Below are 27,209 nucleotides of genomic sequence, written 5' to 3'. Positions count from 1 at the left end.
CAGCAGAAAGACCGCAACTGCAACAACAAACCACAAACTTGGCTCTTATGGAACTTAGATTATAATGAAGGGAGGGAAGCAAATGCTAATAAGTAAAATAGACAGTATGTTAAATGGTAGAAAGTGCTATGGAAGAAACAACAAAGCAGAGAAGGATGAGATGGATGGGGGAGGGCATTACAGTTTTAAATAGGGAGATCAGGGGACTTCCCTGGTGGTGCAGTGGCTAAGACTCCACTTTCCCAATGCAAGGGGCCCGGATTTGATCCCTGGTCAGGGAACTAGATCCCACATGGTACAAATAAGATCCCACATACTGCAGGTAAAGATCCTGCATGCCACAACTAAGACCTGGCCTCGTGTGTATGTGTGCTCAGTCGGGTTCACTCTTTGCCACACCATGGTCTGTAGCCCACTAGGCTTCTCTGTCCCTGGGATTTTTAAGGCAAGAATACTGGAGTGGGTTGCGATTCCCTTCTCCAGGAGATCTTCCCCACCCAGAGATCAAACCCATGTCTCCAGTATCTCTTGCATTGGCAGGTGGATTCTTTACCACTAGCGCCACCTGGGAAGCATTAAATAAATACTAAAATAAATTAAAAAAATAATAATGAGGTCAGAGAATGCTTCTCCAAGGGATACTTTTCCAAGCTTATTTTGTGTGTTATATCTTTTCATCTTGTTCCATGAAGAATTTGCTTTTATAAATCATGACTGCTATTTTTTAGATGAGTCAGCTGGGCCTCAAGAATCCTTCCTTGCCTTTTCTAAGGTTTGATCACTGGCTAAGAGATAGAGGATTAGAGTTTGAGCCACCTAACTCTGGAGCAGTCTCCTTATGTATTACTCTCACACAGAGAGCTGGAAGGGGCCCTGGGGGATGAGCCAGAATGCGGAGCAGGAATGTGGTTTGGAAAAGCACCGAATCAATAGTATCATAGTATCTATTATATATTTTTGAGAAATTAAAACAAACATCTTTTATTTGGATGGAAGAAAGAAAAACTGCAGAATGTAAAACTGGGCAAAACTTTTGGGCTGGTGGGTATATCCGGAGGCTACTACAAAGGATGTCAAACATTTCCATTAAGAAATCATGATTTACTCCAACTATTATTTATTGCTACAGGAGCAGGAACCTCAGGATTGGAAATGACTTGCCCAACCTCTTATGGCTTGTTTGCTGCAGAACCAGGGTGGAAAACTGAGCTGGAAAAACTAGCCAAGCAGCACAACCACAACAGGGCTGGGCCACCCAAGCCTGGTGCTTTACTCTGAATAGCTAGCTGGCCATGCCAAGCTGTCTTGGCCTTATGGCTCCTTCTTTAAACTGTAGGGAAGCTTAGATAAGTGAGAGTGGCTTCCTGAGTCATGGTGCGGGGAGGTAGAGGGGAGTTGTGGGGTGGGGGAGACCCATTTGTAGAAGAGAAGGATGGAGTATAATTAATGAAAGAGAAGCCCCAGGAGGCACCGATGAAGAAGCTGAGGGAAGGGATGAGCTAAGCATAGGCAAGGTGAACTTCAAGAGCACTGTTTCCATCCCAGGAAGGAGGACGGAGGGAGGGAAGATGGCACAGAGACAAAAAACGTTCCTCTATCTCAGTAATCCTAATTATAGTCCTATAGGCCAGGTATGAATAATGTTGTTTTATACATGGGAAAACAGAAGCTCAGAAAAGCTGCTTTACTTATCCAAGGTCACATAGCAGGCAAGAGAGTCTGTGTGTGTGTGTGTGTGTGTGTGTGTATTTATTTATTTTTTTTATATTGTATTGGAGCATATAGCCAATTGGGTTTCCCTGGTGGCTCAGACTGTAAAGAATCCGCCTGCAATCGAGACCTGGGTTTGATCCCTGGGTTAGGAAAATGCCCTGGAGAAGGGAATGGCTACCCACTCTAGTACTCTGACCTGGAGAATTTCATGGACAGAGGAGCCTGGCAGGCTACAGTCCATGGGGTGGCAAAGAGTAGACAGGACTGAGCTACTTTCAATTCACTTCATATAGCCAATTAACAATGCTGTGATAGTTTCAGGTAGACAGACAGCAAAGGGACTCAGCCATACATACACATGTATCCTCCTGATGCTTTAAGATTTTTCTTAAAATCTTTTTCTTGCATCTCTTCCTTCCCCTGTTTTTCATCTTTTCTTCCCTCCAGTCTCTTTTTCTTAGTACAAGGTGAAGTACTGGGGGTTTTACCTCTTTTTCTAAAATAGTTATCAAGTATCCAATGATAAAGTATAAGGTTACCATGACAGCAAGACATTTACTGAGGTCAGGCCACCCCTTTGCCTCCAGAATCTTATTTCACAGCACAGTTCCCTTTCATTGTTGCACCTGTAACAGCCTCAATTTTACGTGTTGTTCGGGTGACGATTTTTTAAATGTTTGTCCTCCACTAGACTGTAAGCGTCATGTCAGGGACCAACCTGGAGTGTGCCCCCAGCGTTTGGCACAACCCTAGCACTCAGGTTTTCTGTAAATATTTGCTGAGCGAATGTTCTTGTGGTTTCTCTCCGCTCTCTTCTGAAAGTTACACGGACAGTAACCTCTAGCTCATAATTATGTTAATAGAGACGGTATAACAAGTCGAGCCGGTATTTACAGGTAGCACACAAATAAACGAACACACACAGGCACACACATGACTGCACAAACAGCCCCCGGCAGGTGCACTTGGGAGGAAGCTCACGCCAACCGAGCGAGCCGAACCAGCGCTGGTAAACACTGCGGCGCCGGGCTCCGCCGGCCTCCGCAGCGTGGGAGGGTACGGAGGCAACCTCGCTGCTGGAGTCCCGGGCCCCTGGGGACGCGTGGGCGGGTCCCGGGCGCCGGGGGCGGTGGCGGAGTGGGCGGGGATCTTCGCCGTGATTGGCCCGTGAGGACGGGCGCGGGGCGGGGCTGACGGCGGGGGCGGGTCTTCGGAGCCAAGTGGGTGTGCGCCCCGGCCGCGGCCGTAGTTTCAGTATAAACAAGGCACCGGACTGGTTGGACAGAGTTCTCTTTTTTTCCCCCTCATCTTCCCGCGCGCTTTGGTTCCCTGTCCTTTGGTTACGTTGGTGGGCACACGGAAAACAGTCGGGAAGCCGAGGACGCGGGGTCCATCTGCAGGTGAGTTGTTTCCTGATCAGTAGTTTTCCTAGGAGAAACCAGAGCCCGGCTGCGGGAACGCGCGACCCTGCCGCGCGCTGCCCTCTCCCAGGCTCTCGGACTCGCTCCCGCTGTCGGTGCCCCTGGAGGCGGCGGGAGAGCAGGGCGAGCGAGCGCTCCTGGTGCAGAGCGTTCCGCGAAAGCGAGTGGAGTGGGGAGTTCTCCTGCCTGGCCACCGAGGGCGTCTGGGGCCACCTTTGGAGCGGTCACGGTGCCAACAGGTGCGGGACCCAAGCCGATGGGGTCCAGGAGGGGACAGGCTTAGGTTTTTGCCTTGTTTTTCTCAGCCGGATCCCACAGCCAGGCCTTCTGTCTCGAGATCTTGGTACAGTTTTTGAAGATCTGTCCGAGTCCTAGTCGCTGTTCATCCTTTCTTCATCCTCTTCGCCCTTCCTAGGTTGTTTTCTTCTACTTCTTGGCTAGTTTTCGTGCGTGGGGGGGGGAGGGGAGCTGTTTATTTTTGGTGTCGGAGCCTTACAATCTTAAGGTTTGACTCTTAGAAGAGACAAGGGAACAGAAGTCATGTGCTCACCATTGACACGGTGATATTCTTTAATTCCTCCGTTTGGCTGGCTACTTGGGACAGTTTCCCCTTGCTCTTGCCTGAGCTCAGGTGAGTCGTCTTGGGTCACCTGGCTGGGAGATAGTAATCTGAACTGTGGGTACCTGGGAGCCTCGCGGGCTGCTGGCGGGAGGGAGGCTCCTTTCTCGGGGAACCGTGGAAACTTCATTGCCGTTCCTGGGAAAAAGAACAGGGGGGCTGGAGGGTACGTAGGTGTGTCTGTCTGTCTACGTACCAATGGAATATTGATTCTCACCTTACCCCAATGTGATCCGCGCAGGTCAGGGGAGAGCAACGTAGCTAAGTCCTCTGACAGTGCAGAGTGGCGCAAGTGTACCAAGAGGGCATCTCTAGGGAGCGACCCTCTTTTCTGAGTGGATGGATATGCCCATCTTTGCTAACGAATTCGGTGGGTATAGTGTATATGAATGGATATGCACACACATTTGTGTACGTGTGTTTGGGTCGAAAGCGTCTCCAAGGAGTCCTTCGTCAGCAGCACCATGTGACGGTGGTCAGGGACTGCTGGTGCGCGTAGATCTATATTTAGACCTCGATGATCTGATGGCCTGGGAGGGTCTCTGAACTGGGTGCATAAAGGGGAAGAGTTCAGGGATCAGGCCTCTTGATTAATGTCTGGTACAGTCAGACTCAGATGGGGTGAATAATTATTCTTTCCTTCCGAAGACAGCGTCTAGAGCTTAGCATGTGATGGCTGTGTCTTAATTTAAAACATAGACCATGGTGATAAGCTTAGGCTAAGAAACAAGGAGGTTACAGTTCACCAGAGTATATGCCTGATCAGAGATTTGGGAGGAAAACAACTAGTCAGGTGAGGTTTAGGGCAAATGTAGAAGTGACTTCTAAGAGGAAATAAAAATAAAAATGCTTGGCTGTTGAGATTTTCATAACAGATTAAAAAGTGTGGCAGCTTGTTGGATCCTATTATTAATGGTTATTTTATTTGGGGGGAGGGAGGAGGGGGTTGGGCCAGGGAGGACCTGGGGCATTTTTGACAGAAATCAGGGTTCACAGTTGATGCTCTGTTACACCTTTCAGGCAAAAAGTGGAGATGATCAGCTACGGATTAGCAAGTTTCTTGTTGGCATTCTTCTACTACATGTTGGTCAATCCTTTGTTTTCTTAGAGGTGGCAACATTTCTGGCTACTAAGCCTAGTACTTTCCAGTGGTCTAATGGACTATTAAAGCCTTAGAATTTATTTCACCCTTGGTGCATTTTCAGTCTTGCTCTATTTTATATGCTCCACTAGCCCAGGGACAGGGGAGCCTGGTGGGCTGCCGTCTATGGGGTCGCACAGAATCGGACACTACTGAAGCAACTTAACAGCAGCAGCAGCAGACACTTAATCTGATGTTTGAAACCCTACTGACTTTTGGAATAGAAAATCATAAACCATTTATATTTATTGTTTTTTAAATTTAATTTATTCTTATCCATATATTAAATATTTAAATATTATTTATCACAATTCACACTTCTTATATTATTACTAACACTGCATTCTTACAGTTCAAAATTAACTACTAGCTAATAAGCTACAATAGACAAAAAAAAAAAATATCAATCGAATAACACCTCTCTAGGAGAAAAAAGAAATGGTTAAGAAAATTGAAGGGCAAAGCTAGGTGATGGTCTATGTTGGTAAGGTACCTAATATGGCAGAGGAAAAGGTGGGTTCAACTTCATCAGTCTCCAGAGGTGGCCTGGAACAATTGGACTTTGGAGGAGCATTCGGATGACCCCAGAGAGAATATCTGCTTGAACAGGAAATGAGGAAATAAGAGTATCCTCCCTTCCTTGGGAGAAGAATCTGGCATCTCTAAAGCAGGGACTTAGAATCTTGATTCTGATGCCACAGATAATAAATGGAAAAGCCATAACATTTTGTGTGGTTGTAAGGAGACAAATTGTACTATTGAAAATACTGCTTAAGATTGATGAGGTTTTTGTCTTTAGTGGTTGAATTCAAATGTTACCTCTCCTTCAGTTGTACTTTTGGGTTCACAGTTAAATTTATAAAAATTAGATTTGTGCAACCCTCTTATCCTAGAATGACAGATGTAGCCAAGTGCTATAGGCAGATTTCTGCCTTGGAAGTAGAGACTAAGGGTCTAATCAGTCTGGAGCCCTAACAAGTCACTCCCTCTCTCCCTATGCCTGCAATATCTGTGAAATTGATGAGTTGTCAAACTAGATGATTTATGAGTCTCTTTTAGCTCTATGTTAGCTGACTTATTTTGCTATACTATCACTTCATCCATTTGTACCATTTATTGGCTGTGGAAGAATGAAGGCTGAAGTCATGATTTGTGGTTAGATGTTCAGCTACTTCATGGGTACACAAAAATGAGATAGGAGAGTGAAATTTCTTATTGATGAAAATTATGTAGAGATTTATTATTTACCTGAACTGCCTTTTGTTTTTCTCCTACAAGTGTTTTTAAAAATGCTAGTTTTCAAGAAGGCTGAATGAGGAAAATTTTTTGACCTTTTAAATTAGTGTTACTATTAAAACTGATCATCTTAAAATCAGTCTTTTGACCAGTCTGTATATTACTTTATATGGTCTGTATATTACCTTGTTTCAAGGTATGTCTATGTCTAGAAGTCATTCAGTTGATTCATATTGTATTAGGAAACTCTGGTATGAAAATTACTGTAACACAGAGAAAGCACAAGTTAGTCTTGTAAGAAAGGAAAGCACTTTATAGACCACTAATATCCTTCTATTTATCTAAAAGGGAAGAATGGAGAGGGGGGTGGCAGATAAGGGTAAATTTTCAAGAACTTGCAGTCAGAAAGATAATATTATCCTAGTAACCATGTTAATAGAAAATTATACTTGTTTACGAAATGTCCTAAATATCAGGTTATTTTCCTATTGAGGTAAATTGGGTTGAGAAACATAAACCCTTTTAGTTAAGGTTGCTTCCCCATTTGATATTCTGTAGTTTGACTTGAAATCTATCATGTGTAAATGATGATTCCACTACTTATCTCTGTGCTGTGCAATATGATAGCCAGTGCTGTTCAGTAACTAGCCACATGGGGATATATGAACTTAAGTTTAACTAAATTAAACAAAACAAAAAAATAGCACGAGTCATGTTTTAGATGCTCAGTAGCTACGTGTGTAAGTGGCTGATGTATTGGCCAGAAAAAGAAAGTTTCAAATATCTCAGCAAGTTCTTTTTGACAGCCCTTAATTAGATGATGATGATTTTGATTATCCAGAAGATCATTTTTATTCCTCTGGGAAAATGACAATTAATTCTCATCATAAACAGCGCCCAAGACATAAGGAAATAAGACCGACTGGCTTTGTATGTTTGCAACTGTATATCATGAGCAATGCCACCTCCCAAAGTTCAGTAATTGGCCACAATCACAAACACCAATTTCTCAAAAAATTTCCCCCAGAACTCCAGTTGTCCTTTTACTTTTCTTTTTTTTTTTTAATTTTATTTTATTAAACCAGCACCTACTGTTTCTGCTAGAATGCACCAGCCCTTCCAACGACAAGGAACGTGGAGCCATCTACTGTTATCTTCAGGAACTGCATGGAAATTGTAGATGAAAAACGGTGCAGGAAGAATATCAACATGCACTGTGATCATTTCCTACAAAAAAAAAAAAATAGTAAAGATTTATCTCAAAGAAAGGTTTTAAATGATTCTCTAGGCCTATTTATAGTTTCCATGTACTGAATTGTTGTTTTGTGTCTTGATAAACTGCTGACAAGATAGTCCCAAGTCAAAAGATGACAAATTTTAGCTTTGTTTTTCTTCCAAGGAAACCAAAGATAGTAATTATTTGAGTCAGAATTCTTTTCCTTCGTTAATTAGGAATTAGTTTTGTTTAAAAAAGGTAGCATCTAGGACAAATGAAGCAAAATGCAAATTCATTTTTTATATGGAAACCTGTAACAAATTAGGAAATACCCCTATTTCATCCTTATAGAGAGAAATAGGACCTTCTTTCCTCAGAAATACTGATTATTTCCCCTTGAGTGTGAGATCTCCTAAGCATTTGGGGCTCAGTTCCAAAGAATGTACTTATCTGGGAGTTAGTTACTTTTTGTTCTCATGCCAAAGAGGTGAGTCAATTCTTACTTGTCTGCTCTGTATTGTTTGTAATCTCAACACAATACCTCTTTTTTCAAGGAGGTTAGCAAAGGTGTAGCTTTTCTAGCATCCAGAGATGCTGCTAGGAAGAAATGAGAAGATAATCTTTGAGACATTTTCAAGCTCAAAATAATCCTGTTTTAGATAGTGTTGGAAACTTGATTTTACTTTCTTTCAACTCAGATCCATAATTAGAGAAACCCTCTCTGAGCCTACTGTTAACTGTTGTCTTCTGAGATTCCGCAGTGCCTGTAGGAGGATAAAAGTACTTGAGATCCCAGCTGGAGTCAAGCTGAAATATGTGAACTCTTTTTTCATTCCCATCTCTGGAACCTCAAGTGAGAAAGGGAAGTGGTGGCCTCTCACCAAAGGGCAAAGTTCCTCTGGAATCTGGATGGGAATTTGGGAACCAGTCATTCCCGGATCTTAAATTAAGCCTCTCCTTACTAAGCAAATATGGTTTCGAAGTTCAACTGTGATAGAGTGGCTGTCCTCTACCTCACTGGGACACATGCCCAGCATTTTTTAACAGAAGCAAAAGGATAGCAATCAATATAAAGGCATTGGATTTATTAAATATCTCACCAAGGCGCTCTGTGATGAAATAGGGAGAAATACACCTCTTTTTTTTCTTGTACTCCTACCCTTTGCGATCTCATTCTCCTGGGTGTAAACGAAATGCTGACTTGACATCTTGGTAGAGATTTACAAAACACCTTAAGCAGATGTTGAAGGATGGCCTTTGATTTAGTTCCCACACCCATCTTTTCCTGGCCCTCTTTTCCAATTTGCATTGTCACCTGAAACCACCTTAGCCTCCTGCACCTGCCTCCCCATAAATAACCTTCTGCAAAAGCAGTCGCTGATTCAAACGCAGTCTGCTGTTTCGAGAAAAGGCAGCTTTTCATCTGGTGCCTTAGTTGGTTTGAAACCATTAGGCATGCCTTTCAAATCCATTCATCCCTTAAATCACCCAGAGCCTGCTTCCTTGCTGCTGGATCAATGTCACGCTGAACTCTGGCAGGGTCCTTGAAAGAACATGATATATCTTTGTGACTGAATTAGCTGCTCCTGTGAGATATCTTGTCTGTCAACCAACTTTCCAGGTTCCCAAATTCATTTTAAGAAAGAGCATTCATCTTGTATACCTGGGTTGGGTATCGCTTACCTCCCCTTGGGAAGTGTCCCAGAAGAACCTGTAATCTGTATGCTAATTCTGGCAACTCAAAGCTTTCTTTTATCCTGGGTCATTGTTTTAAAAACCAAATTCATTTCCCACTGTCTCATTGCCTTCTCTCCATTCCAAAGTCCTCAATTTGTGGAGGGTGTGGGGGGCAGGGTGGGAAGGCCTATTTAATTATCTCTGCCCCCCAAAAAAGAAGTGTCTTTTTCATTCTCTTTAACTCCATTGGATCAGTACTACCAGGAAAAAAAAAAAAAACCAAACAAATATTTATTGCTTTCTAAGGAGCCAGTTTTGAATGTGTTACACCAAGGTTCTCTTCAGAACCACCATATTCTCCTTCTTTGAGGAAGTGGGTAATAAATACAAATCCAAGTTCTATATAGGCCAGCACACATACTTCCTAATCTGAGATCTGAGCTCTCTATAAGTATATACACATTTGTTTGTTGATTTCTTGCAGAGAAGTTTGTGATCTCCCTAAAAAGCTAGAGCCACTGGCCAAATAGAATATATTCTGAGTTTCCAGCAACTGGGTTACAAATGAAACTTTGCAAAATGCAAACTGTTTGTGAGATTAACCTGTCTCTTAAGCCTTATCTTCCTGGTAGTAATTTGAATAGAGTCAACAGCTTTTTCAAGCATCTCACATAAATCTCACTTTTTCCAAAGGAGTTAACTGTTTTGAAGTTTGACTTAACCAGCAAATTAAGGACAGTACTTAATCGCCTGGGGGAGGAAATGGCAATCTGGTCCAGTATTCTTGCGTGGAGAATCCCATGGACAGAGGAGCCTTCCGGCACCAGTCCATGGGATCTCAAAGAGTTGGACAAGACTGAGCACAGCACAGCACTTAATGCTGTCACTTATTTCAATTTTGGAAAAAAGTGAATTTCTCCTAAACCAGAATTTTTGCTAGCTGGTCCCCACAGCAGGTGCATTGGGTTGGGTAAAATTTGTACTAAAGAAGGATGGAGAACTTGGTGGAGGATGTGCTAAAGAAGGATGGAGAAGTTAGTGTTGAGATTATGTTGGAAAGGATGAGAAGGTAAGTAAATTGAGAGTTTACAGAACCCAACAGACAGAACATAGTAATTGTGAGAGCTATAAAGAGAAGGTTTGCTGCAGATAAGAAGCCAGAGCTTCACTGAGATTAAAGAAAATAAATGGAAGCTGTGGGTAGGAACTACCTTAAACCCAGTCCTTCGTCCACTGCGGTAACGTCAGCAAAGGATTCCTGGAATTAATAGCACCCGGGGCTAAATGCTTCTTTGAATTCTCATGTCCAGCACTTGGACATTCTGTGAATTTGTTTTCTTAAACAAAAACCAAGCCGAAATTTAATCTTCTGAGCCTCCCTATTTAATTCTAGAACTGTAGCAGGTTGAACTAAAGTCTTGGACATCAAGTTTGAGTAATGCTAAATAAACAGTAGTTCCTGATGTGGATAATAAGAGGAAAGATACTTGAGAGAAAAAAAATTCCACTATGTTTATCTTTGGAAGTATTTAAAAATCCACTTCACAAACAGTACTTTCTGTGCCATTCTGCTGACCTTTCCCCTTGTTTAACAAATACATCTATTACACAAGGCAGTTGATCTTTCCAGAAAACAGACTGGCCACTTGCTAGAGATTGTCCAGAAATTAGTTATGCCTACTGTGATCTATGAGCTTTCTCTGTGTCATTTTATCTCATCAGATTTTTTTTTCTGGAAATCTATAAAGTACACACAAGCAAATATTACTGTATTTCATTGAATCTAAGATGTCATCCATTATAAGATGCTCTTTTATATATTGCTAAAAAAAAGACTGATGGTTAAATGTGTTTTCTTGTCACTCAACTATCTAATGAATCCCAATTTCAAAGAAACTAAAATACAAAGAAGTGTATATTAGAATCTCTGAAATCTCTGATTAGAGGGGATTATTCTTTGATGGCAAAGGTCAGTATCTTAAATACTTCTGTTGACAGTGTTGCTTTTTAATAAGAGTAATTAATGGCCTATCATACATCTTGGGAGCAAGGATTTATGTAGAACTTGTAAAGCATATAAATTACTCTAATAGACTACAATTTGGGGCAGACTGACAGGCTTTTCATTTTATGGGTAAACATTAGAAGTTCAAAGAAGACCATTTGCAGTATAGCATGATGTAGAGTTGTAAATTTTGAACCTGGAATGTGAAGACCTGGGTTTGAAACACGGTATGCAAGTTGAATTATCAAGATGGTTTGTGGTCAAACAATCAGCTGATCAGCAACAGAACTTTGGGCTAATTAGAAGGCAGAAAGCAACCAGTGACATGGTCTTTTCTTAAATTTGATTTTTAGTAAACTATAACTCCAATTAACTTATTTCAGTTTAACATCCTTTGCTATTTGCAGTATTTTCTTTTGGTACCTGGTCAGAGAGTTTTTTTGGTGTGTTGATATTTTGTACACAGTTCCCAGGAACAATACAAATGCCTTTTGTCATTGCTCTAAAAAATGCTCTAACTTTGCCATAAAGGAAATTGGTAGTTTGTTATTATTTAGAATTTTGGAAGGAGAGAGCAGAAGTGGAAATAATTTTCCAGGTGAAGAATATACCTAGGGGTGAGTAAGTGAGTCTCCAAAGTTTTCAAGGCTCTTAAGCCCCACATGAGGGCTTCATACAGTCTGCGTCTTTGTCCATATCTGGATCCTTGTCCACTTTATGGGAGTAAATAATTAAGAAGTACTTTTGGTGCTGATTTTTTGAAAGGGAATTCTGAGTAATTTGTGACCATTTTGTGGGTTAGTGATTCCTGTCGATCATCGATCAACCGAAGGCCACAGGGGTGTGTGTGTGCAAGATGCAAGAACGTTCCATCGGGCTCACTGGATGCTGTAGCCACGTGACTGTGTGGTCCTAATCTGGTCACTTCACCTCACTGCACAGGGTCTCAGCTTGTGCACTGGTGGACAGAGGAGAGTGGACCAGACTGTCATGGCGCTTGGACCTTGGCCTCTTGCAGAACTGTTTTCTAGTCATTGCTGATCCCTTAGCACCTAGTTACAGCCTTAGATGCTAATCCCTTAGCATATGTTCCCCACCTAGTTACAGCCTTTGAATCCTTACTCTTCGTGGGGCCTCTGGGCAACCACTTCAGATTGATTGCAGTTAGAAAGTGAAATGAAATCTATTTCCATTTTCGACTAGTTGATTTCCTATGGTCCTTTTGAACTTTTGGCACTTTCTGATTGTCTGAAATTCCCAACTCTTGGCCTACTCTCTCCCCAAAGCACTTTACTATGATGGTTTTAGTAGCAATGAGTGAGTGGAAAAATCAAGGAAAATTCATGATTCTTGGCAGAAGGGGAAAAAGAAAACCTTCAAGGGCATGATGGAGTGAGTTCCACTCGTCAACCTTGGATGCCAAGGATACTGTGTGGTTTTAAAGCTTTTTTAAGCCAGAGGCAGGTGACCGCATCCAAATGGAAGGTTCCTTCCAGGCTGTAACTTTTAGGTGTTTCTCATCTCAGTCTCTGGTGTCCCAGCTGAAGGACATTTGGACTTTCTCAGGGCAAGGGCAGATGGTCTCTTGTTTTTCTTCCCACCAGGAACAACCCATGTGCAAAGATGATACTGCATGTGAAACAGACTCATGGAAAACTGGCAGTTTGAAGAGGACAGAAGCATACTTTGTCCATTGTCTTAGAAAATGTTAGCCTTGAGTTGTTTATTTAACTGTGATTCCCGTGTATAAGATCTTACCAACTAAGTGGAGAGCATTTGTGTTAACGTCTGCATCTCAATGTTCCTGGTCCCGTGGCCATTATGACCACGTCCAAGCGAGAGGGATGGCAGCAATGATTCTGGTGGTTACCGGTCTCCCCAGACAGTGATTCTCAGTCCTCACTTTCTTCCCATTTGTGACTGTATTTTTGGAGAATAGTTGATTTACAATGTTGGGTCAGTTTCAGGTGTACAGTAAAAGGATTCAGTTGTACATATATATACTGTTGCTGTTCAGTCGCTAAATCATGTCTGACTCTTTGCTACCCCATGGACTGCAGCACACCAGCCTTCCCTGTCCTTCACTGTCTCCCGGAGCTTGCTCAGACTCATATTCATTGAGTTGGTGATGCCATCCAACCATCTCGTCCTCTGTCACCCGCTTCTCCTTTTGCCCTCAATCTTTCCCAGCATCAGGGTCTTTTCCAGTGAGTTGGTTCTTCACATCAGGTGGCTCAAGTGTTGAGCTTCAGCAGCAGTCCTTCCAAGAATATTAAGGGTTGATTTCCTTTAAGACTGACTGGTTTGATCTCCTTGCTGTCCAGGGGACTCTCAAGAGTCTTATCCAGCACCACAGTTTGAAAGCATCAGTTCTTCGGTGCTCAGCCTCTTTTATGGTCCAGCTCTCACATCCCTGCGTGACTACTGGAAAAAGATATTCTTTTTTCAGATTCTTTTCCTTTATAGATTATTACAAGAGATTGAATATAGTTCCCTGAGCTGTACAGTAGGTCTTTGTTGTTTATCTATTTTATGTATAGTAATGCATATCAGTTAATCCCAAATTCCTAATTTATCCCCACCACCACCTCCCGCCACTACTTTCCCCTTTGGTAAACACAGACGTTTGTTTTCTATGTCTGTGAGTCTGTTTTTGTTTTGTAAATAAATTCACTTATATCACTTTTTAAGACTCTGCATATAAGCAGTATCATATGAGGTTTATCTTTCTTTCTCTGTGCTATTTCACCATGGATGGTTTTATGTTCTCCCTCAGTATTGGTTTATGGATGGGATCGACCACAAAATACTGAAATTATTATTTTTCTCCATTTTCACTTTCTTGATGCTTCTTTCCCTAAATGCCATTTCACCTGCCAGGGCAGCTTTACAGTGGGTGTTGTTTGTTCCCAACACCCCACCCCTGGCAGCTCCCTGCCCAGGCACGTGCAGGTACTGTGATGCTCTGGCCCCAGTGGGAGGGTGGCAAGGGGGAACCTGGGACAGTTGTGCTTGGAGAGGGATGTACAGCCACAGACAGACCCCACTCCCCGCCCCCATTCGGATGCAAATATCTTAAGCCTCTTGAAGGATTAGCCCAGGTTGTGTCCTCCTGCAGCCTCCAAACACCCTGGGCCTGTCAGTCCAAGCCCTGGAGTTTGCCTTTCCCTCATTGTTTGCCTCTGAAACCTTCCATCTCTGCAACTCCTGAATGCCTCCATTGTCCAGACAGGCTGCTGGAAACGGGAGTCTGTTCTGGGGCCAGGAGCTCCGTTCCTTGGAATCCAAGTAATAACTTAATAGCCTCTGGCCTCCAGCAAACACCCTCTTATGCGGGCTATGTGAGCAGGAAAGCACACACAGGGAGCGGACGTCACAGCACTCCTTGTTCCTCAGTCAGGTGCTTTCTCAGCCTGTGTGTTTACCAAGCACTGAGGCTTTATAGAGCCCTTCACCCTGAAAGAATTTAACACAAAGGGGCAAAAATGAATGGCATCAGACTTCCAGTGAATGCTGAGGAGTTGGCATGAAATCTCCTGATATATATATGCGTCTATAAACTTACACAGTGCTTCCCTGGTGGCTCAGTGGTAAAGAATCCGCCTGCAGTGCAGGAGACTCTGGTTCGATCCCTGAGTTGGGAAGATCCACTGGCAAAAGGAATGGCAACCCACTCCAGTATTCTTGCCTGAGAAATCCCATGGACAGAGGAGCCTGGCGGGCTACAGTCCATGGGGTTGCAACCAATCAGACATGACTTAGTGACTAAACAAGAACATAAACACACACACACACACACACACACACACACGTACACACACAGATACTTTAATTCTAGGCTTCTCTTAGGTTTCAGGTTTTCAACTTCTGTTTTGGTTATCTCCTAATATGCCCAATGCTAGTCCAATATTTCTTAAGCATTATGTAATTCTTCCCCACCAACTTTGAAGGTGCATGTTTCCACCTTAGGATGATACTTGACTGGGAGGATAAAGCAGTTTAAAGCTCAACCCCTCTCCCTGCCTTCCTAACCAAATGTGAAGGCATAAGATCTAAACACAGCAGCCAGAGACTTGACTTTAGGCATAGATTGGAGCCTTTGATTCTAGTATTTCATGGTACTTTATTGGACACAATTGGTACTCAAAAATATGCATTCATGTGCTGTTCAAAAGCAGTGTACTTCTTGATGAGTTCTGAGATTGTTTCAGAATCTAACCTGGGTTAAAACTTGCCTGCTTCTTCATGACTGTGAAAGCCTCATGCCTATTAAAGTTTGCTTTTCTTTGGGACTGCCTATTACTGACACCGTGTTTCTTCCTTTCTTATTCATTTTAGGAAAGCATGCCTCAGACTCCTCCCTTTTCTGCCATGTTTGACAGCAGTGGTTACAACCGAAACCTCTATCAGTCTGCAGAGGACAGCTGTGGGGGGCTGTATTACCATGACAACAACCTCCTCTCCGGGTCTCTGGAAGCGCTCATCCAGCACTTGGTACCCAATGTGGATTATTATCCGGATGTAAGTATTCACATGTTTCTGAAACACATCCTTGGTATCCAGCAGAAATTACAATAGAGTAGGAGAATCCCAAGGACGGGGGAGCCTGGTGGGCTGCCGTCTATGGGGTCACACAGAGTCGGACATGACTGAAGTGACTTAGCAGCAGCAGCAGACAGGGACCCTGGATGCTCCACAATTATATCTGGGTTGCTAGGAATTTTTCTAACAAGAAGTTGCAGGTTGATTATTGAGTGCTTTGAGACCCAGTTGAGCCTGGATACGATAGTTCTGCATATTAGTTTTCTTTTCAGGGTTGGCATCACAGTGTAGATGGTCAGAGACCATCTAAATAACTGTAAGGTTTGACTCGTGCGTGTACCATGATCCTTAAATAGAAATGCCAGAGAACCTCGGATGCTTCTCGAATGTTTAGTGCCTTTTTGGTTTCCAAGACCATCACTATGTTGAGAAAGGTGAAGCAACACAGGGAAGCTTCCTAGAAAAGAGAACATGAGTTACATTCAAGATGCAATTCTTTGTAGACTGGACATCAGATAATATGCTTGCTTATGTTTTCCTTTGATCCCTGACATATGTATAGGTAATCCTTTCTAATTCAGGAAATCCATTTATATTTTCTCAGTCTTTAGAGCAATTCCAAGAGACTCAGAGAGGAAAAAAATTGAAATTTGGGATTCGGTTGGCACATGGTCTCACGCCCGACATCAGCAATCAAACCCGGGTTTTCTATTTCTAGAGCAAGTGATGTTTCTCCCCACTTCCTTTGTGCTGTGGCTGACCCCGTTCCTCAACAGCTGCTTGCTGATAAAGATTTCATGAAGATATCCAGACACTGGATTCAAATGCTTTTATAAATGTAATAATGACCTTGGTGTGCAAACGACAGTCTGTGCTTGCCACTGGAGTTCACTGTAGTGTTTGTTCCTGAGTTATCTCTCTCTGTGTGTGATTTGTTACATAGCATTTTCAAATATGTTGCCACACAGGGAAAACTTGTAATCAAAAGTAAAAGGCGTCCCTTATTCAGCCCTGTAAGTGTTTATGAGCCATAAAAGGGTGCCTCAGGGGGAGAAAAAACCCATGGCATTTTTCTTTTTATTGGGAGTCTGAAGCTATTATAACAAATAAGCATTACTTCATTACTGGCTTCTTGGGAGACAGTGTGCTTAAAGAAAAGTATATAGTGTGATATTATGTTTTATCAAATTGCTTAGCCTTTGAGCAAGTAAACAGATGACTTGAACGCCTGTTGAATGTTCTGACAAGCACACAGATGCTCCAGTGTGTAATACTGGACCCACTGGAGAATCCTTGAACTGATGTGGGTTGGGTGGTTTTTTGTTTTTTAATTTCCATTGAGTTACCATAATATTTGGACACAGAACAAGATTCTGTACGGGTGGTGTATGTAAGTTAGATTGATCTCCGTGGGCTGAATTTCATTCTTCTTTACTGGGCTGAGTTATATGTCCTGGTATGCAGGCTCCCAGAGGGTAGATATAAAAATGTGGTGTGAATAATTTAGTAGCTCAACTTATCCTGTACTTCTGTTATTTTTAGTATGGTTTAAGGGAAAAGATGTATCAGAAGGTAAAGGAGAAATCCATCTTGTTTTCCTACTAGTAAGCATCACTGGAGAACTTGATATATGATGCATCAGGTTTAGGGAAGATACTAGTTTCAGATGTAGGCTCTAACCATGATAACTTTTTTTTTTCTCTTGCCACAGAGAACGTACATATTTACCTTCCTGTTGAGTTCTCGGTTATTTATGCATCCGTATGAGCTAATGGCCAAAGTTTGCCACTTATGTGTTGAGCACCAGAGACTAAGTGATCCCAACAGTGATAAGGTAATGATATATTTTGAACTTGACTTTTTTCCTATTGGGTTTGGTAGCTTTATGGCTTAAATCTTGTGAAGTGGGTCTCCTGAAGTCACTGTGGCTTCTCCCTGGGCTGAAGAGTATCACGGCTATGCAAAGGGAATGGGGAATGGTATAAAGAAGAAATATAAGTCCAGGGCCATGGAAGATCCCCAGGTCCTTCCTGAAGCTGGTAGCACTTGACATTGACTTGGGAGAGGGGCACTAGAGCTTCTTTAGCCTCAAAGACTTTGCACTGGAACTTTATCAGTAGCATTGTTGGTAATTATTTATTTGATGGATATCACTGAATTCAGTTTGCTTTTCCTCCCTAGAATCAGATAAGAAAAATTGCACCGAAAATTCTTCAGCTCCTGACAGAATGGACAGAAACATTTCCTTATGATTTTCGGGATGAAAGAATGATGAGAAACTTAAAAGATCTGGCTCACCGAATAGCCAGTGGCGAGGAGGTTGGTAACCTAAATTGAATAGAGTCATTCGCATTTCCAGGCAGGGTCTTAGTTGGGAAGTGGTTGCTGACTTGTACATTGGCATCTCCTCTGCTTCCTCTGGGTTTCTGCCTTTGGGCAAGTCCTCTCCACAGAGTACTGTTCTGTTTGGTGCGCCAAACAGAGCTGATTAGACGATCCCACTTCAAAGGAATGTGATCTAAAGTTTTATGTGATTAATTTGGGGGTATGTTCATGTCAGTTCATGCAGAGGATTCATGTTGCAAGTATGTTTTCATGTTGTTTTATTGATACCTCTCTTCCTTCCAGAAAGGTTTGATCTAGCAAGTTAGATAAAGAATATCACAGTAGGAGATATAAATACTAATACATGTAAAATAACATATTTATATATTAACAGATAATAAGGAATATCTAGGAATATCTAGTAATACTAAATCGGAAATAGTCTGTATCATGGAAAGGAGAAAACGAATAGTCTAATATTAAGAACCAGTTGACTAGGACAAGATTGTTGTATTTCACTGTAAATCTCTAGGTAAAAGGAAAACACAGTTGGTTATATAATTTTCACTATCAGAGGAGCAAAACCATATAAATTCTTCAAAGAATTAAATAAAAATTTTTTAAAATGTCCTGCAAGGACTTGGTGAATATGATCGTGGAAACTGTTCTGTGTAGTGTTTACAACAAATAACTCCTTGGTAAAAACTGCAGCCATTAGATTATTATAAATTAGCAAAGGTAATTCTTTAGGAGTAGAAAAGACAGAGAAAAAAGGATTCAAGTCTTGTGCCCAGAAGTTGATTCAAGGCTAGCACCTAGACTAGGTGGAGATGGAAAATAAGTCTGTTAGATAATCTTCCATAAATATCACGTTCTTCAATTGAGCCTTTGATAAGCACTAACTAGCTATGACAAATTCAAGGTTATCCTCTTTGAAGCAAGCCTGGAGGACTGGTATTCTGTGTTGAGGCTTGTTGGGCAAGGAGGCCTTTGTAGTTTCCGTGTTGCTGGCGTGCTCCAGGGAACACATTACTTAGGCCCAGATACAACATTCAAAAAAGATAGATGAAGCTTTTGGCAAAGCCAGTGGTGTCTTGTTTCATTTGTCTTAAAATGCATTTTCCCATTATGGATACCCTAACTGGAGAAATCATTCTTTCAGTGATGTGCCGTCAAGATCCTATAACAAGGCACCCTATCTATTCTGTCTACTTCTGGTGAATATGTTTTAATACTGTTTCCCCAAACTTAAAAAAATCAGACAAATTTTTCCAGGATTAACACTTGAAAAATGTGCACATGCTTGCCACATTATGTTCTCATGAAAGTGGAATTAATCCTTTTACAGTTCCCCTATGACTTTGTCGAGCTATGGGTTGGGAAGATTCCTTGGAGAAGAAAATGGCAACCCACTCCAGTGTTCTTGCCTGGAGAATTCCATGGACAGAGGAACATGGTGGGGTAGCAAAGAGTCAGACATGACTGAGCACATAAGCACATATGACTTTATATTGAACACTGGTGCTCAGAACAGCCATAACTTCTACAAGGCTGAATGAGTAGTTGCCTGGGTCCTTTTGCAAATTCTGACACTTCTAATCATTTTGCTAGTTTGTGTGTAACAGGTTCTAGCAAGATAGGAATTGGTATGTTCATCACTCATAAAGGCAAAACTTAGGCATCACTGTTTTTTAGTAAATCTTTTCTTAGAGGGCTAAGCTGCTATGCTGCTTGGCAGAAGCAGGGCTGTCTCAGTGACCTAAGTTTATGACAAGCTGCTCAAAAGATTAGTGGCATCATAAGGACTTTTTCTTGTGTGAGGCTAAGCCCTGAGTCAGGCAGTGTTTCATTTCAGTTAAGTTGTGTTTAGAGACTTAAGTTGATATGGCAGTCAGCTTCCTTTTTCTCTATTGCCTTTTTACAAGGTAGAAATGATGCCTTGTTTTTTTCCAAAGGAATACCTTGAAAATCTTTTTCCGATACAGTGCCAAATGGATGGCTTTTTGTCCTTCTTGTCATGGAAGTTCATGAAGGGGATCGCTGCTATCAGTATTGGCCAGATTGGGTCCAATCTCTTTTTAACAGGATCCAGCCATTTAAGAATTGGATGGAACCAAGCAAGGGAGCCAGACAGTCTTGTGCCTGGGCTTCTTCTCAGCCCTCCTGTGTTCATAATAAATCCTTGATAAACCCTGACATCTTCAGAGAGTTTTAAGTGTGAAAAGAGGAGATGAGAAGATAAGCCAAGTATAACCACGGAGTTGGCTGATTCATCTAGGGTTTGAGTGGAGAGATGTCACCTGCCATGATTCGACTGGGTTTATAGTGAGATGCTATTTCTTCAGCCACTTATATAGCCAGTATTCAGAAATGGGTCCATGATTTGGCAGCTGGTTGATTTGAGTGCTTTGGCAAGTTCTCTAAATTCTCTGCTCCTCCTTCATTTCTGTCAATCCTAGAAGTAAAGTTTTGCGATTGATGCTCTTTTCCTCAGTTCTGTGCTTGGCAGGCCACTTAACCTGTCTTGGGCTGAAGTGTCTTTCCTTGGAGAGATCTTCCCCCACCACCCAGCCATGGTCACTCCCCATTGTTGGCTCTCACCACCAATTTCTTCATAGCACTCTGTGATTAGTAATTACTCTCTTTATGACTTGTTTTCCCCCCATCTAGACTCCATGCTGTGCCCCTTCTGCTCACATAGCATCTTAACTCCTAGCCCAGTACCTGGCATTTAATGGGCACTCAGGAGTGTTTGAATGGATGAATGAATGAATGAGTTAACAAACTAATCAATTACTGGAAAAGGAAAAAATATTTCCCTCCACTGGAAAAAGGATCTCCCTTCTTGGGAAGGAGTGTGAGCTTAGGTTGGGACTTGTTGCATCTTGCCTGGGACTTTTTTTTTTGGCAGCCAATGGATCCAGGTGTGCTCCCTATGTAATTTAGTTGAGTTCTGAATCTGCTAGAACAGTTCCACATAATATGACCTAATATGTTTCCTGCCTCAGGATTTGCCCAAAATGAACAGGTTTATTAGGACTTGGCTGCAAGGAACCCGAAATGAAACTGATGATTGAATTACATGACAAATGACTCTTGTGGGCAGAATGCAATTTTCTCTTCCTTAAGGGGCTGGTCTTTATTCTATCTTTATTTGCCAGGTAATTACTGACACTGGCATTTGAAGTTATAAAAAAGATTAAGTACATATTTAGCAATCCATGATTCAGGAAGGACGCGTGCTTAATAACGCCAAGCCTTGGTTTCTCAAATGGAGTCAAGTGGTAGCAACAGACTTTTCAAAGAGGTCACACACATACGTATCACACACACATATTCCTCTCTGTCTCACACACACACACACCTGCGTGTGCACCTGTGCACACACTCGTTCCTTGTCATTTGAATGGCTCTTCCCCTGTACCCTGTTGCATACATGTTCTCCTCATATTATACTGCTTTTTGCTCACTAGCTGAATCCTCCACTGTACATTCCTCTGCCTGTTCCCTAAAAAGCACTTTTTAAGTGCAGAATAAGAATCTTTCACCAGATATTCTTTGCTGTGTGTCAGAATCACCTGGGGAGCATTTATTATGATATTTGGAACCAAAGACCGCAGAAACCATTTGAAGTTGATGGATTTTTACGTAACTTAAGATTATGAAAGTAGAAGAAGCAAGGGAAATAGGGATGAAGGATTTTTATTTTATTCTTCTTTGCTTTCATTGAGGTACAGTTGACATATAACCTTGTATTAGTTTTAAGTGTACAACATAATGATTCATGGCTTATGTACATGGCAAAATGATCACCACAGTAAGTCTAGTTAACATCTGTCACCTTTCATAGTTATAAAATTTTTATCTTGTGATAACTTTTAAGATCTCTTAGCAACTTTCAAATATGCAATGTAGTATTATTAATTGAAGTCACCATCCTTCCTGGACATTACATCCCCATGACTTATTTTATAACTGGAAGTTTCTACCTTTTGACCCCCTCTTACCCATTTTGCTCACCCCCCAGCGAAGGATTTAAAATAGCCCTCAATTTGGCCTGAAGTGCTTTGAATTCTGAAGGAAGAAGCATTTTCTTTGAGTGACAAGCATATTATCAAATAGATGGCATCTTCTAAACTGAACTTTAGTGCTGTGTGGAAGATAGCCGCTTTGAAGGCTCAATTTTTTAAACCCTTAGGTATTTCATTAGTGACTTTAGGGTGATCTGTGAAGGTAGAAGAGGGGAAAAGGTCATCTAATGAACCAGTTTAAAGAACTCAGTGGAATATATACCAGACAAATAGAGAAGAAGAGAAGGAAGGTTGTATGTGCTTTTTCGCCTTGACTGTATGAGAATTGCTCATTCCCTCCTGTTTGTGATTTTCCTCCATTTAAGCATGAAAACATCTGTTCATTTAAAATTTTGTAAGATGCTCTGGTAAAACAAATTACCACTGTTAAAAAAAAAAAAGATGGCTCTTAGGCTTGTAGGTAAGATGCCATTTAATTTTCAGGTAATTAATCTCAGCAAATGTTATTGTGGTACTTTTTGAAAAGGAGCTGATTAGTTAGTAAAGCATGGATATAGGGTTTTCATCTGTAAATTCACTGGGGCTGTCCCTCTTTGGAGCTTTAACCTAAGGACCACACTAGCAATGAATTAGCCTGTATGCCTTTCTCTGATACCAGCGTCACAATTTACTTAGATGGCTAAGTGTTTGGCAATTTTTGGCTGAAAAAGGAAGAATAAAAGAATACCCCTAACTTACATCATGATAACTGCCCCCTAGGGATTGATTGTGGAGTTATTTTTTGGACTTAATAACTATTTTAAAAGTCAAGAGACTAACATTTATCTATAATACATGCATTGCTTTTAATACTAATTTATCTTAGTGCGTGGCTGTAGCATGATGTGGTCACAAACCAGGCAGCAGCTGGTAGTAGCATTACGGGGAGAATTGCCATGTGAAAGAATTTGATTGTAAACATTAGCGCTGACTCATGAGTGCAACAAAAACAGACAGGAGCCGAACGGAGGTCAGATACCAAAAAGGAATATCCAAGGCTTCTTTTGGTGGGGACTCATGTTATATGTGGAAGTCAGGAAGGTGGTTAGGGGCTGAGTAGGAAGTGATGGTGTATTTCTGACAAATAGTTGTCTGTACTTAGACAAATGCGATTGGGAATGATAGAAGTAGAAAAATCAAGAAGGTGGGCCTAAAGAAAAAGAATTAGGAAAAGGACGCTCTGACTTGAGATCTGTGCATCTTCACCTCCCAGAAGAAAACCAATAGGTTCCTATTTCAGTCCAGAGAACATTAGTTGTATGTGGTTCCTATTATATGGAATTCCCTCAATAGCTCATCTAAAATATCACTGTAGTTGTTTCATGGCCCAACTTGAGTCGCACTCCCAAGAGCAACCCAAGGAAAGAACTAAATCTTGCAGGTCTGAAAAGACACCGTATGTATATGTGTCTTTTAAATTGTTAGAGCAAAACTGACTGCCTCTAACTGCCCTCCACCAAGGTGGCTATCCAGCATCAAAGTAAGAGCATCAAGTGCAGATCTCTTGAGTTTGTGGCGTGGATGCACAGGCAGAGTGAGGAGGTCATCCTTTGCTTGTTTCCTGGCAGACATATCGGAAGAATGTCCAGCAGATGATCCAGTGTCTGATCCGCAAGCTGGCCGCACTCAGCCAGTATGAGGAAGTACTGGCCAAAATCAGTTCCACGTCGACAGATCGACTCACAGTTCTCAAGACCAAGCCACAGTCCATCCAAAGGGACATCATCACTGTCTGCAGTGACCCTTACACGTTGGCCCAGCAGCTGACTCACATAGAGCTGGTGAGGCCGTTGTCATCCTTGTCTTTATAACCCAGACTTGGTTTGCCGTGGTAACCAGATAGCACGTTCATCGGCAGTAATGTCAAGGGAGAGGTGAAAATAATCCAAATGGGAGCTAATCTATGAAATAGCGGCAGCATGTTTTGTTTAGATATTTGCGTATGACTGTTTCTGATATTCTGAGAATTCACTTTAAAATAAATACTAAGCAAGAGCGAAGAGGTTATTGACCTTCCTCATGTTCCCCATCTAATGAATTTTTCCATAGCTCGCTCAGCCTTTTACTTTCTAGTATACATTGACCCAAGCAGAAAACTGTCTCTGCTCAGATCTTAAAGATGATGACGGTTTTGAAGGTTAAAGGCTCATTTTACAAGTTGCCTGTTAAAAATGGATAGTGGCAGAAATTAATAGACAGAATGGAAAGACCATTCCTTCTCCTTTTCTTCAATACTGTTGAAGCTTGTGTTTCTTCAATACTGTTGGGTTTGTGTTTCAGGAGAGGCTCAATTACATTGGCCCAGAAGAATTTGTTCAGGCCTTTGTGCAGAAGGACCCTTTGGACAATGACAAGGTAATGGGTCTACCCAGAGGTTAGCCCCGAAGTTGGAAATGGAATTCTTTAGTCCATGATAGTGGGTATGAGATACAGAAATTGGAACAATTTTGTTTTAGGTTTTAAAGATCAGGAAGTTGTTTTTTTAAAATTCACGTTATTTCAATATTTGTTTTATTGCGGTAGTCTGGAGCCAAACCCACGATATCTCTGAGGTATGCCTGCACTTCGTGCACGAGGCTTTTTTTTTTTTTTCTGATCATCCTACACAGCATGTGGGATCTTAGTTCCTCAACCAGGGATCGAACCTGTGCCCCCTCCAGCAGAAGCACGGGGTCTTAATCTTAACTACTAGATCACCAGGAAAGTCCCTCAGAAAGATTTTTTTTTTTACAGCCATGTCTGATTCATCACATTTTTATTTTTGAGTCTGGTCTCCAAGTGCCATAACAGTATTTTTACCCTATCACCAACTTTTGTCCTCTCTCTCTCTCCTTATTGGGAAATTTAATAAGCAAGTAGATGCAGGCATTTGTGGTGATGAAGGTAGGAGATAAAGGATAATGGTTTTAGCAGATTAAGTCAGAAAGAAAAGACGAGAGGATGCTCTGCTCATGATTCAACAGTAGCAGGGGCGGTAAAGACAGGATGCATGTCCAGTGTCCTGAGGACAGGTCTTTACTGCTCTGCCTCTTGTTTTAATGTGCATTCCTCATGGCAGGTTTGTTGCCTGAGTGCAGCCCATATGGTTAGCAATTGATGGTAGGCATGGCTGTAAGGTCGGCGTACACACACTTAAGAAACTTTTCCTCGCGTTACCTCCAGAAGTATTAGGCAAAGACTGTATCACCCACTAATGAAAGCTCCTCTTTCAGAGTAGGGGCAGCAGCTGTTTTCCGGCCTTAGAATAGTTTCGCTCAGTACAGGAAGTGAAGATCAGGTTTTGCAATAGAGGCTAGTGGACTTTTTTGTTTGCCTCATTTGAAAGGAAGGAAAGAGGGGTGTAATTAACCTGTTTAAGCTTGGCCTTGAATTCTGAGATGAGCTTAACTTCTTTTTGCTTTTGAACAATATGTCACTCACTCTCCAAAAACCGGGATAGTGTAAACTTCCGCTTTACTTACCTTGGAATATACTAGTTTCTTGCTACACAGTGTTCCAAAATTATCTCCTAGATTTAATCTTAAGAGAAAATTTTCTAGACCTCTATACTCTCAGCTCCTCCATGCTATGTGAATAGCAGTAGGTAGTCACACCGCTATTAATTGGTCAAGATTGTTTTAGAATGCAGCAAAGACATATATATATATATATTTTGGAATGGTACTTCTGAGAACCGTTCTCACCCAGAGTAATTTAGTTTCCTGGGAGAGAAGGCATTGTCATGAATGCAGCAGAATAGGTTTCTCGATCTTCAGGTTTTTACAGGACTATTCTAAGAGACTGATATTTCTGTACTGAGAGTCATGGGCTTCCCAGGTGGCACTAGTGGTAAAGAACCCGCCTGCCAATGCAGGAGATCCAAGACATGCATGTTCGATCCCTGGATCAGGAAGATCCCCTGGAGAAGGGCCTGGAAACCCCCTCCAGTATTCTTGCCTGGGAAATTCCATGGATAATACAGTCCATGAGTGTCACAAAGAGTCGGACAGAACTGAAGTGACATAGCAGACACACAGGCAGGAGAGTCAAGACTATTAGGGGTTTGTTCTCTTTTTCCCCTCCCCACTGCCTCCCCATCCTCAAAAGTCTTCCTAATTCATAAACTGAGAATAAAGGCCCATATCTGACAAAAACAAGAGCCTCATACACCCTTTTTTCCTCCAACTCATCTGCTCATTTTACTTTCTCAATAGAGTTGCTACAGTGAACGGAAGAAAACACGGAATTTAGAAGCCTACGTGGAATGGTTTAATCGCCTCAGCTACTTGGTTGCTACAGAAATCTGCATGGTGAGAAAGTGAATTTTTCTCCCAGCCCTCTATCTTACTTTTTCATACTTCCTTTATATTTGTTGGGCCTACATGTTGGACAACTGCTCTCTTTCTCCTCATTCTGTACAGCCTGTAAAGAAGAAGCATCGAGCAAGGATGATTGAGTATTTCATTGACGTGGCTCGGGAGTGCTTTAACATTGGCAACTTCAATTCCTTGATGGCAATAATCTGTGAGTGTTTTCTGAGAGATACGTTTCCTTTGTTTGTATAGGTTCTGTGAAATGGACCCACTAAGAATTAGCAAATAGTACAGTTTTGTTCATGAAAACTGTACTTATTAATCCAGACTTGTTTCAGAATGATCAGAAAGCTTTAAATATACAAACTGATATAAATATGTTTAATCTTTTATAAGTATATAAGAATTCATGGAATACGTTTAGTTAATCTTCATCTGAATATTTATCTATAAAAGATATTTGCCTAAATTAAGGATTTTAGAAAGTGTTTGAGAAGCTTGTGTATCAAGCATTATAGAAACATGATCTGAGAGTAAATCAAATGATTCCACTGGTAAGACAAGAGGTTGGCCTGAGAAACTGGAACATTTTCTGACTACCCGTGTTCCTAGTACTTGTCATCTGCTGACCTCATTAGCCTCACAAGGATTTTTAATACCAGCGACTATTCATTCGATAAACATAGGGCATGGGGGTAACACTGTATCTTGTTTTTTTTCTAGTTTATACCTGTTTTCTTGCTATGATTATTGATAATGTGTGTTTCATTTAAAAATACCCTGATTTATATGATAAACGATATGGCTATCTTATACATTATAAGTACTCAGTAAATATATGAATATTTACCTGGCTCTTTAGAATCAGGGTCAGTTTGAAGCCAGAGAATCTACTGAATTTAATTCAATAATTTTAATTTTAATAACCCCCCTCATGCATCCCTTTTTCTCT

General features: G+C 41.5%; 1 protein-coding gene across 2 annotated transcripts in view; it reads left to right on the top strand.

The window, feature by feature from the left end:
• The first annotated feature begins 2,964 nt into the window (after nucleotides 1-2,964).
• Nucleotides 2,965-27,209, top strand: part of RASGEF1B (RasGEF domain family member 1B) — a 38,352-nt gene continuing 14,107 nt past the window's right edge. Inside the window, exons 1-8 of one of the 2 annotated variants that reach the window (XM_055588907.1) lie at nucleotides 2,965-3,113; nucleotides 15,367-15,549; nucleotides 17,282-17,404; nucleotides 17,752-17,889; nucleotides 23,534-23,746; nucleotides 24,246-24,320; nucleotides 26,159-26,254; nucleotides 26,366-26,468. In XM_055588907.1, coding sequence (XP_055444882.1) covers nucleotides 15,373-15,549; nucleotides 17,282-17,404; nucleotides 17,752-17,889; nucleotides 23,534-23,746; nucleotides 24,246-24,320; nucleotides 26,159-26,254; nucleotides 26,366-26,468 — 925 coding nt within the window. In that variant the 5' untranslated portion in view covers nucleotides 2,965-3,113; nucleotides 15,367-15,372. Of the gene's footprint in view, nucleotides 3,114-7,351; nucleotides 10,093-15,366; nucleotides 15,550-17,281; nucleotides 17,405-17,751; nucleotides 17,890-23,533; nucleotides 23,747-24,245; nucleotides 24,321-26,158; nucleotides 26,255-26,365; nucleotides 26,469-27,209 lie in introns of those variants that run through there. The other variant, XM_055588908.1, reaches the window with a different exon arrangement.

This window comes from Bubalus kerabau, chromosome 7 (assembly GCF_029407905.1).
Source record: "Bubalus kerabau isolate K-KA32 ecotype Philippines breed swamp buffalo chromosome 7, PCC_UOA_SB_1v2, whole genome shotgun sequence".
Taxonomy (NCBI): domain Eukaryota; kingdom Metazoa; phylum Chordata; class Mammalia; order Artiodactyla; family Bovidae; genus Bubalus; species Bubalus kerabau.
Note: the sequence above shows the minus strand (reverse complement) of the source record. Positions and strands in the feature narration are given on the sequence as shown.